Raw genomic sequence first — 12,944 nt, forward strand, 5'->3', positions numbered from 1 at the left:
CTTTTTTTCTACTCCAAGTCACACTGGAAAAAAGGGCTTAGAAATTCAGTCAAAAAAGAAAACAAGACTGATGAAATCCACCCCTTAGAGTTTACCCAGGAAGTGTTTTTAGCTGGTGCCGTAGGTGGCTCTATCTAAGCTTAAGGCTGTTTACCAAAATGTCCTGAAGGATTTTATGACTTCTGGTGTATTATGATAATTGTAAGGAAATTATAAATCACTATAGGGTGGGGAACACTCACATTATGGCTCTTCCTACAGCTGGAAGACATTTGCATTAGGTTAACTCCACTGATGAATGTATCAATCTCTCTTAACGGCCATTAGCGCTGGCTCCCATGAGAGCTCGGACACATCAAGGTGATGTTTATTTTCTGCTGGAGGTGACCTGGCTTAGGAAACAGCATCAACAGCTTGCAGGGTGATCCCAATTCTGCTGCATATTATGTGCTGAAGAAAACAAAATATGGGAAGGAGGGAGCTTTAGATAAGGTGGGAATGATGGAAATACTGAAATTTCTGAGCTCCACCTGGAATCCTGGGAAATGGCCACATGAGAGACCAGCTGTCCCAAGATGAAGGGATATATAGATGGACAGGCAGCCTGGCAGAAGAGAACGTTTAGTATATTTATGTAGTGAGATTTAATAGCCTTATTCCGCAGGAAAAAAATAATCTCTTTCAGCATTAATTATCAGTTTATTATCAATTAATTGCAATCAGCAGGGAAAAAATAGATTTTAATGGAAACCACTGCAGCTTTTCTCTCCTAAAAATTATGTTTCCTTTGTGCTCCCTGATTCCAATTACAGATAAGAACAGGGAAAACACATGTGGGAACACGAGGCGGCCCAAGACCTGGCCTGAAGCACAGCAGTATTATTCCTGCTTGTCCTGACCCATTTTGGGGACCCACCACGATCAGGTATCTGCAGCGTTTGGGGTGTTAAGGTGAAATTCCACCACTCAGAAGAGCAGCTTTGCCAGAAGCATCCGGACAGCGGGCAAATATTTGGCTCAGGCTTTGCTGGCGATTGGTTTTGCACAGGTACAAAGACATTTTTCCCCCCAGAAAAAAGCCTGTTTGTGAATGGCGGGCTGGCAGAGACCTAAAGGACTTGAAACAGGATTTACAGCTCCCAACATGTGAATGAAATTCCCCGCTCTCCTGACATGTTATAATTTATACAATTCAATATCAATCAACTCCTTAGTAAAATTATACGGTAAAAGCAACAGGTCACAGAGAGACATGGGGGCGGAGCGGGGGTCACAGCATGGGGAATTGCTTTTCTACACTGGAGAAAATTAAAGTAATAACCCAACAGGAGCTTTACAGCCACAAAGGAAATACTTCAAAGCCACAGAGAGACCAACTGCTACGTAACCACAACTCAAATTCTACCATCCTACAGGTAACAAAGCAGTGAGTGAATGCATATATATTTACAATTTATTATATGGGCATTGCACATGTTTAAATACAACACCCTCTTTACCCTGTGTCCCAAATACACTATAATCCACTCAGCACTCAACCGCAGAGGAAAAACAATGTTTCATCAAAGTAAGCAAACACCACTATCCTTTCAAACAAACCCAACAAAAAAAACCCTTTGAAAATTACTTGCCTGAGGTCAGTAAAACAAAACCAAGCAAAACTTGCAGAACGACTTGCCCGAGGTCAGCTGCAGAAACGGGAGCTCAGACAGACACAAATCTCCATTTTCTAAAGTCTCATTTCTTGGTCACATCACTGAAGCAAACAGCTGATTTTTTAAAAAAAAATTTTTTTTTTTTAAGCAACCAAAGCACACATGCCTGTTTTTGTTAAAACTAATTGCCAGAAATAAAAGATTTTGTAGGTCCAAGACTTCATGGGAAACTTTGCTGGAAAAACCACCCCACAACCCCAGTTACGGTTGCCACGCAATAGAACACACGCCTATCACATTATTTGCAAAATAACAGAAAATTAGAAGCATGGAGATAATTAAAAACACGGTGTACTTCCATTACAAACCCATTTATCATGACACCCCAGAATGAAGCAAAAAATCTTAACAGTACTTAGGAAATATCACTAAGATTATAGGAAATGTCCTGCTAGGCCAGGTCAAATTCATCAGAGCATGAGAGGAACTTGTTTAGACCACCAGTTTAACTAAACACTCCGTGTAACTGGTAGGATGCCACTTTGGAAAACTCTCCCAATGGAGAGTTTTGCCACTTTGTTCAGTGACAGTAAATATTTGCTACATGCGATGAAAATGACACACCTTTGATTTATTGCTGAAGTGTCTTTACACACGTCATTTAATTTGATGTGGTTTCTGTGCCTGGAGGCTGCCTCTTCTTTTTGTTCTTCACTAACCTGCATGTTCTACATTTTATATCTAATGAATCTGTCATTTGGAAGCGTAGGTGCTTTTCCAAGGCCCATGAAGTTTACCTACATGCAAGTCCTTCAGGTTCGAGGCATCATACCTGTGCACTTTGATTTTTTCACGATGCTTTGCAGGAACATCCATCACAATCCTCATCTTACTTCAGATCTGAACCGAGCTCAGCTCTGGGAGAGGTTGTAGAACAAGTAAAATTGCAGACAGACCGCTCCTCTGCAATGCATTTACACTTGGTGGTTACGGGGCAGGATTCAGTGTCTCTTCGGAATAAACCCGACTGTCCTCTTCCATTTGTGGCCAGGCCTGGCCTTGTCTGCCAAGCTCCACGTGACAACCACCAGCCCTGCCAAAATGCATCCCTTCCAGAAAGAAACCACAATCGCTATCCTGTCCTCTCGCATTTCAACACTGGTTTTCACTTTTGCTTCACAGCAACGTCGAATGCAATTGATTGATCTCCCTAATTCAGAGCTTGTTTTCTGAAGGCAAAATGCCCAAAGGACACGACATTAACAAACTACCGTATAATTGTAAAAGCTCCTGTTGCTTAAAAAACCCTTTCATGGCAGCACAGTTATGTGATATTGCATTTTATTCTGAGCAGTTATTTCCCTCGTGCTCACCATCCCTTCCTAGACCAGGGCTACACTGCCCATGCACTTCAGCTGGTAGGTTTCCACCATGGAAAAATCCTTAAGTATTATCGTAACAGCTACAGAGTAATACACATTAATTATGCCGTTCTTAAAGGCTTCTAGTGCAATTCAGTACTTTCTTCCCTACAGATGTTCGTTTACTTTCAAAAAGCCTGGAAGAGACCCAGGTTTTTCAAAGACACCTTGGCAGCGCTTTGAACACAGCCCAACAGCACTTCTCAGGCCGCTTACCGGCCTCATGCATTCTTTATTAATCCACATTATTATTGTCACTTCATCTTTATTTGTCGCTGTCGAGAGCAGAAGGCACGTAGTACATGACCCAAGATCAACCATTCAAGCACGGAACACCAAATGATGGATTAGCTTTGTGGAAACGAGGATTTTAGTCGCTTTCTTTTGACTAACGTAAAACAGCCCTTCTCACTTGAGAAACGCTTAGGACAGAGGTTTCAACGTTTGTGAACATCTGGAAGGACAGGCTAAAAATATTTCGTCCATAAAGGGCTACGGTCAGGTTTAAACAAGTTTTGAGAGACTTACAAATTAATGCCCAGAATCACAACAGGGATTTCCAAACACTTGCAAACATGTGAGGGATCTAACTCCATGAGTAAACTTGTTTGGCTCTTAGAGTTTAAAGAACTGTAGCTTTTCACAGGAGCACTCAGTAACTGTCCTCTAGGTGTTTGAGCTTCAACCACACAAGACAAAAACATTAATATATTAAAGAACAAGTCTTTAGGCGAAAAAACAATCATACAAAAGGGTTTTTGAATGTTTGACTCAAAAATCCTACTGGAAGCGATTTGTGGGTTTTAGTGTGGACTATCACATAGTCCAGCAAACCATACTTTAGACATTACCAGTCTGAGTAAGACATTTGCTTCTGTGAAAATAGATCCCACTCTCTTCTCCCCAAAACCACCCAGGATGGGGTGTCCTGTCTGTTCTTCCTCCTCGGATCCCATTTTTTCCTGGCATTCTCACCACCGCTCTTGAAACGCTTATTATTGCAACCGCGCTTCCAGCCGCGGAACGCTGGACGGGGTCGCCTGCAGAGTTTTGCAAATCCCGTTCTCCAAACACAAGATACTGAGCTGTCAGTTCTGTTTCTACAATCTACTTGTGATAATGAAAATGAAGAATAAAACCCACGAGAGATAGCTAGAGTTGAAGGTCTCCCTTAGAACTTGAACGTTTGCACAACCTGTCTCTTGTTCTCTCCTTGCCATTCAAAATTTCACACAAAAATGGTGTTCCAAGTGTTGAAATACCTCAAATTTCACGTTTTAATTAGTACTGCATGCTTTTTATTTTTCTTCCATTTTTCAGAAAAGCTTAGACAGGCCATTCCAATGTTGTGATATTTAAATACGTATGCACACAGTTGCTGCTGTAATGTCCCACAAACAAATGCAAAATCATTAAAAAGGCAAATTTGCAGCCTGCTTTACATCTCGACAAAACTTTACCTTTGTCATTTGCTAGTATTCTTGTTTAAATTTGTCCAAAGGAAGCAAAAGAAGAATCCTATCTTTCCACTTTTCAGAAACGCCTGGAACAGCTCTCTACATATTCCCACTTCTTAAGAGCTAATAAACTGGATTAATTTTTTAAGGTCCGAAAGTAGAAGAAAAGCTGAATAGAGACTTAAAAAAAGCCCCTCTGAACCTCACACAAAGCTTGTATTTCACAAGCTGACTCACAGCAGAAGTGTGTCACAAACGCAACTCCCCCAAAAATTTGTTTCAAACCTTATCTGGGGAGGTTTTGCAAAATACACGTGGAACAATAATTCTCTTTACACCACTAAAATTATACTTACAGATGGGAAAGAGTGGGATAGAATTTCCTCAGTGTAAATGCTGAACTGCAGTCTGCCAAACGCGGCTAAGGCTGAGCTGGATGTTTTAAAAGTGTAATGTTCAAAAGCTTTGGTTTGTTGTCTGATAACAGAGTGAAATGACAAAATAAATGTCTTTTTATGGACCACAGAACACACAGATTGTATCTGCACAGTCCAGACTGGGCAAGGCACAGCAGCGTAATGCATCCAACCCCAAAGCTGGGTGCTTAGCCTGTTTCTCTAAGATCTGTAATCTAAAATTGCCAGGACGGCCAAATGTCCTCGCTCTTCTTCACGCTGTTTTTGTAACAAATCATGGATATCTTAAAGCTTTTAAATTTCTGTGGATTTACTCTTGATTAAGAGAATTTGTTTTCTTTGTGTCCGTCTGAGAAATCAGAGATTTTTGCAAGCTGCTGCCGTAGGCCGAACACCAATGCTAGCAGCATATCCAAGAGGTGAGCAAAGTGAAATTTATTTTATAGGCTTTATTTCTCTCCCTGCTTCAATACTTTGGGCCTGATACAGATGCATCCTGCCAAAATCCCTCCCCTCCATGAGCTATTTCGCACCTCCCGTTCCATTCTAACGCGGAGCCAAATCCATCCAGACGGCGCTGGTATCCAGCGCGTGACAGGATGGAATCTTTCCCTGGACATTCGGAGAGGCCACAAGATGTCAGGGGTGAAGAATCTCCAGGGCAGAAATGATGCTCAGCTGTGCAGCTCCTTCCATGCCTTTCCGTTCATCGCATCCAGATGCCACGAGTTTCTCAGCTTTTTAAGTATTGTAGAGACAGGGACATAGACTGACATGCCAGAGGCAAATCACAGACTTGGGGCGGGAAGAAATTCTAGCTAGCCAGAAGGATTTCTAAAATAAAATAAAATAAAATGAAAGGAAAGGAAAAAGGTGCTCTAGCTGTGTGCTGCCCCTGGGGCTTCTCCTGCACAAATGCATCCTGCAGGATTTAAGGAAATAATTATACCTGAAGGTGTCCCGTTAATCGTTAAAGATGTCAGTAAGGTAGGTAGAATGATCAGAAGCGGTAGGCTTCATGGTTAGAAAAACACTTTTCTATAAAATGTTGGCATTTCTATCGGACCACCTGAAATACTCAGAAAGAATATAGGGCTCATCTCAGCACTAAGCACTGCGAATGCAGTCCCAAACGTATCGAGATGCTAATTTCCTTAAGTCCCCTGAAAAATCTCACTCGCGCTCACTGTGCGGCTCTTGGCTGGGACACAGCCACGTGTCCGCTGTTAAATTGTGGAGCGCTGCTTGTCATTATAGCTTGGACTGCTTTGCTAAAAAGTGCTTGTTTTGTATGAAACAGGCTGCAGTTGGGTTAGAAGAATACAAGCAAAATGCCCAAACACAGGCAATTTTGAAGCTACTCACTTCCAGCCTCTCTTCCTTCTCCCGAAAGCACTATATATACATGTATATACCCAGCGTGCATGTGTGTACCTGCATGTAAGGGCTGACAGAGGAATTACTCCGTGTGTTCAAATGTAGGCAACACGGGTGTGCCTATTCCATAAACTTCATGTTAGTACCTGAGAAAAGTCAGCAGACTGACATAGAGCTCTGAAAAGACAGACATCACAGTGATTGCCGCTCACGGTCAGCATAAATTGATAAGATGGATGCTTGAAGTGCCGACATGAATCATGGAAAGAACTGCTACGCTGAGACCAGAAAAATGACCCAACACAGGCACTAACTCTCAATTGAATCTGTCAATGCACCGTGCCTCCTACAAACAGCAATTTCATACAACATACTAACTGTAGTGAGGATTATTTGCTTAACAGACTCCTTTTTCTCCCCTTGCTCCCTTCCTTTTCTGAAAACGAGCTGGTGGCAGTACCACAGACAGCATCATTCTGCGAACAAGTGGAAAAAATGCTGCAGGAAAGTGTCATATCAAAATATTCCGAGGCCACGTCGCTAAACATCACACGATACAGTCTGCAAAACGAGGTGGGGGGAGAAAATACGGTATTTACCTGACAAGAGATCTGTACAAGGTAGACCAGCTCCTTGGATTCACAGCCGTTTCTCGTTACTTCATTCTGTTCCTCCGGGAGCGAAAGCTACACCAAGGGGGTGGAGAAAAACAGGGAGAGAGAAAGGCCAGGTCAGTGAGCAGGGGTAAGCCAGGCATGTAATAATGCATCAAACACAACATCCACATCAACTTGCTCCAAGACACGGGGAATCGGGGAAGTGCTTGTCTGCCTGGAGTTGTCAGATAGCAAATATTCAGTGTTCACGGCTTACAGAGACCCTCGAATGCCATTGGGTTGTGGCTTCTCACCTGACAGTTTAAAAATAAAAATATGGTTCCAAAATAAAACAACCATAGGAAGGCAAACTGTTCAAGCCTCTAGCTTAGAAGTCTGTAAAATTGATTGTTCACTGAAAATATCTCTATAAATATTCATATATCAGATAACAGTGACTCCCCGCCCTCCCCCCCCCCAATTTTATTCATTTTTTAATTTCATATATTCGGGCAGACATTAGATAATAAAACATACCTCCTAATTTCTGTGTTGTCAAACAATTGACCACAACAGAGTGTTTTACGGCATCATTGATCACATACAGAGTCATTAAATACATCAGGATGTGCCTTTGTCCAGAGCAGTAAGGAGAAATTTAACCATGTCATTCCTGTACTGAGTGCCAGGACGAATTCTACTATTATTAATACTAATCCTGCTACTCCCACTAGTTTTGCTATCCTATACTTAAAATGGCTTACCTTTAATTATCTTCTCTGAAAACAGAATTACAAATGGACCATAAGCAATTAAGACTGTTCGCAAAGCAAATAAAACCCCAAAATGTCTTCCAAAAAGGCGGTTTTTATAAAACAGAGATCCTTCTTCAAAAGGAAAGAAAAGATAAAACCACGAAACGCTCCCTGAAAGGTGCACAGAGGACGATGAGGCATCTCGGCCATCATCGCTATCTGTCCTCCTTGTCTGATGGACATGAAGTCGCGCGGTGAAAGCGCTGCCGTACCTGCCACAAGAGCTATTTGCTTGCTTTCTTAAGTAGAAATGGTGCCTGCTTAAAAATAGAAAGCACTCAAGAAGAGTCCAGGGCTTTTTACACAGGGGTCTTTTGGAACAACAATTCCTGTCTTGGAAAATGCGGACATAAAATTTAAGTCTGAAAAAAAATCGTAATTAGCTAAGACCAAAACAAAATAAACCTAAACAAAACCAAAAAGTGAAAGCAGAAACAAATATAAGCCTGAGAGGAAAAATAGAAATTTTTTCTATTTTCATTTATGTAAGCAGGAGAAAATCAGAAGCAGGTGATTAGAGAAAGAGGGAGATGTAACGCAAAATTCACTTACAAATATTTTTGGACCAAAGAAAGTCTTAGGATTTTGATATTATATTATATTTCCATTACAATTTCAAGCATTGAATGCATTTAGAGAGGCATGTGCCAATGCTCACCATTCCCTCTTGCTGGTTATGCAAATAAAACGGTGTCCTTTTTGGCCAGCAAACACACATTTTCCATCAAAGGATTTGTATCAGAAATTAAGTCTTCACTGCCGCCTAACAGTGTAGAGCAACCCAAAATGAAATTTCAAGCCCTGCTAAAAGGTACGGGTCACGTTAAAACAAAAGTTGAATTGCATCACCTTTCCTCTTACGCATACTGGAATTTACACCAGTTTGGATTTAAGCCACGTCTATACATGAAATCTCCAGAGTGAATCGAGTGAATCACCTGGAGGCGCGAGGTCCAGGTGTGTAGGATGAGTAAATCAAAGCAAACTTTTCATTTGAAAGAGCAAACCTACCTGAGGATTAACTCAACTCTACATCCACGTAGCTGGTTTGCACTTTAATGCTTCTGAAAGTCCCTATTTAGACAAACTCACTGCAGTGAGAAGTGCAATTTAAACGCATTGTATTGCCCTACTTATATGCAACTGTCTCATTTCTGAGTAAAGCTGTAAAATCTTAACTGAACCACTGTTCTTCTCGCAGCCAGTCTTCAGTCTACTGGGACAGAGCGAGTAGAATTGTACACATAGGAAAATCTGTTGGGTTTATCCTGTAACATAACTGTCCTCACAGCAAGATGAATATTTGCTCATGCTCCCCCGTTCCCATGTGGCATAATTGTTGTTTTGCTGTTAAAACATGCATTAATGGTCGTCCAAAACCCGTTGCTATCACAATGTTGAAAAGCATTTCCTCCTGCAGCAGCCCTTATAAACACAACGCCCTAGAAAGCTCCTGGGTCTGATCTGAAATCCAGGGAGCACAAAACAAAGGTCTCTCTTCACCTTAGTGGACTCTGAACATGACTCGCAGGCAGAATTTGGTTGATTCCAAAGTGGGAAACTGCTGTTCATCTTCTAAAGGATGGACCAAAGACAGCAGGGGCTTGGTGATACCCCTGTAAGAGTTTTAATGGGTAGCATCTGAAATAATCTGTGAATAGCATTTATGGTAACTGATCAAAGCGTTAAACAGTGGTAGCACTTTATGGTACACAAAGAAAGCCTTAAAAATGGTCCCATGAACGGGTGCGTGGATAACGCAGGGTGCTGTCAATGTTATGTCAAGGTGTCGTTCAAAATTGTCTTTACACAGCGGGACACGAGTCAGTGGGTCTCCACTCCGCTTTTCTGCACACACCCACAAAGAACTGATGAGCGTATCGAATCCTGGAGCCGGCACACGATTCACACCATGCCACTCTGTGCAGCTGACCAGTGAGAGCTGTAGTTCCTAATACAATCATCCGCCAAACAATGAGTAACTACAACAAACCGACCGGCAACAAAGACTTCCAAGAGCAGGACGCCAGCCGCAGAAGCGATTGGGATCTCACAGTATCAACGCCTTCACCATGACACCTCGGAAGACAAAATTAAGTCACATACCTTGCTCATACACAATTTTGCTTGCTAGGCCAAGACTTTATTGATCACCTATACAGGCAGGACTAGCTTCAAGGTGCTTCTAGTTCATGTGGTGTCCCCGCTGCCTCAGAAAAAGCTCATCCCTAGTAAGCTGGCAGATAAAGACAGTGATTACAGGAGTCTCCTGCAGAGGATGATTTATTGGTTCTTCCTCTTGTAGAGACAAACAGCAAGTAAACAGGGGGGTAAGTTATGATATTCAGAGTCTTATTCAAAGGCTCGGTAGTTTTACAGAGTAAGATTCTCTGCGTGCGCACTGATCTTCCAGAACGGGGGTTAAGGACAAGAAGAGACGGCGAGAACAGGAGTTTTCAGGCAGTGGAAAGGCTGATGCTTTTCCTGGCAGAGGATGTGTCATTGTTCCAAGGAAACCTGGTAATCTTTCTATGTTTTTTCCGAAGTGGAATTTAAGGTTAACTCCCTGGCAAAAGCAGCCAGACACATGCAACTGCAATTTCTGCCACTCAAACTCAGCCACAGCAAAAGCTCATTAAGTTTCCAAACCACTATTATATATCTGATAATTTTTTCTGACAGTATTAGGAACTGACTTGGTTTTTTTCTTCTTTCTAAACCACCACACTTCTAATGTCTCCTTGATGTCTGTCCGCTCGTTAATTTACGATGTTTGTGCAATTTAGCAAATCAGACGAGGGAAAAACCACAGGACAAAATGCCACCTTTATGCATCACTTTGGAATGTATGGATTGGGTGAAAAGTATGTCTGATGGCCCGGAGCAAGAAATATGAGGCTAATTTTCCTGTGAAATATCGCTATGTTTTCTTTAAAAAAAAATTTCTAGCACCCAAATATCCTTGGGACAAATCCTGAAGAAATTAAAAGCCTTAACACTGATCAAACTCAGAGATGCAGAGTCATCATGAGAAAAAGCTTTTATTACCTCTCTGAGCTCCAGCCTCCTAACAGACAATATTGTCTCTATCTCCCAGATTACCCTGGTGATTCAAACACCATTTCATCCTCACTTAGCTGAAAACATTACTTACATCAGCTTGGCTTGTAACGGGCACCTTCAAGACCTGTCTTTTGATCTATTTGAAGCTATTATTTTATCATATTTGAAATTTTAGGTTGGCGAATCTTTATACACAGGGCAACATTTTTCAACTAATTATTCTGACAGCATAAATGTATTTATCTGGCCTTTTTCCCCCTCTTCCCAGATTTATCTTGCTAAATGTACTAATTATACTCCCACACAGCTCCTCATCTTCTCCCGCTTTCTCCTTTTCATACTGAACTGTGGCTTCGGAACAGGAAAAGCACATTTCAGACAAAGCGGCTTCGTTACCCAAGCACAAATATCCTGAAGTAATGATGAAAGTAAAGACAAGAAAGACATGCGTAAAGAATATTTTACATCCAAAAACTCCATTTCTTCACCGCTATTTGAAATCGTCCCTTTGAAATCTCAAAAGCGGTACCCAAGAGCAGCAAAAAAAGAAAAAAAATCAAATGGAGCTCGACAAGACAAAAAAGAAAACGCATCTCCTGTAACGCCACAGAGATTACTACTCCAAGCCAACCATGGTGCGACAAAATCACTCGCTGCACGTCTGAACGGCACAGCACATGGTATTGTATATTATATATTATACATTATCTCCAGACAATCAGTGAAGCACCGCGGGTCTGCCGCACTCAACTGCAATCAGCGCCAGTGTGAAAGAAATGCAGGTGAAGCTCTCCCAGGGCGGTTGAATTTTCACGGCAATTTTGTAAAGCGCGTATGACACGGTCGTGTGGAAGCACCACATCGACTAATTTTGGCCTGAGTTTCCTAATATTGGCACTGAGGTTCACTGCATAGTCCAATTTTGTATTTAGAGGCGGAAATTAAACTCAAATACACCTCTGCGGTAAAAAGGCAAAACGATCTCAGGAAGATACCCTGGTTTTCTGCCACGGATTGAGCAGAGCGCAATAGAAAACACCACGGGAACATGTACTAGTGATACAGGTGAAATTAAACTCTGGATTAAATTCTCTTAGTAGAAAGAAGCTCCCATCAAATCACAGGTGTACTCAGAAGGTCGAATGACATGCAAGTACAAGCACTAAGTAAATTTAAAAGGTTATGGGATGTTTATTTTGCCTGTAGTTACTTTCAGAACTATTTTAAGCTTGCGAATCACATGAGACCATTTTTTCCCGTGGAAGGATGATTGTTCAGCAGTCAGCATCCCTCCAACTGAGCTTCACCTTCAGGTCTAATAAATCCTACCATCGTTTATAAATATGCACGGCTAGAGAAAAGGGCAGATTTAACTCCACAGCAGGATCCTTGAGGTGCTTTAATCATACTGGATGCAATAATAGTCCCATATGTGCCTTATACGCATATATATATATATGTATATATTCTCATGTGGTCTCACCCTTTTATTTCCTCTAAATGTGTAAGAAGGTCAATCTTCATAAGCAATGAAATATTCATAAAAACTTCACAGATGCGGCCATTAGGGACTTCATTAGGCAAAAACAACTTCGTAGGGTCTGGAAAAAGAATGTTTTCACGAAGTTAAAATATCTGATGTTATTAAAAACGAACTAACGAACGTCCCCTCCACAGAGCAGTGAAAAGAGGACAAAACATCCTGGAACGCTCCATCAGCTGAATTTGCCACCTGTGGGTTTTCTGCTTGGAGTTTCGTGGGTTTCTCTGTTGTCTTTAAAGCTCTATATGAACTGGCCACTAAGAAACTTCCATGCATTCCAGGCTACAGAAATAATGGACATAAGATAAATGAGACCCAAAACGTTGTTAGTGGGAGAACTTTTTAGATTAAGCCGCTAGGCTGAAAACTGCTTTTCACCTTACTTGGATGAAACCTAGATTTTCTGGCTCCTTTGTATGAAGCAGCATCCATCTCCCTTGTCAGGAAAAACGGGATGACGTGGGAGAAACACAGAACTGCTACCAGATTTGCTTCACAGATTTCTTGCCCGCGTGGTTTTTTGCTTCCATGATGACCTGATTTTCTTCTCCTTTTCTCATGGGGGAAACTACTTCCAGTCTCTGGGGTTTCAGAAGGCAGT

The 12,944-nt window shown here is 41.6% G+C and overlaps 1 protein-coding gene across 1 annotated transcript in view; it reads right to left on the reverse strand.

Annotated features, from left to right (window-relative positions):
* Positions 1–12,944, reverse strand: part of ARHGAP32 (Rho GTPase activating protein 32) — a 179,357-nt gene that overhangs the window by 62,735 nt on the left and 103,678 nt on the right. The window contains exon 6 of the mRNA XM_065652158.1: positions 6,926–7,012. Within this exon, the coding sequence (XP_065508230.1) occupies positions 6,926–7,012 (87 nt within the window). The remainder of the gene's footprint in view (positions 1–6,925; positions 7,013–12,944) is intronic.

This window comes from Caloenas nicobarica, chromosome 26 (genome assembly GCF_036013445.1).
Source record: "Caloenas nicobarica isolate bCalNic1 chromosome 26, bCalNic1.hap1, whole genome shotgun sequence".
NCBI lineage: Eukaryota > Metazoa > Chordata > Aves > Columbiformes > Columbidae > Caloenas > Caloenas nicobarica.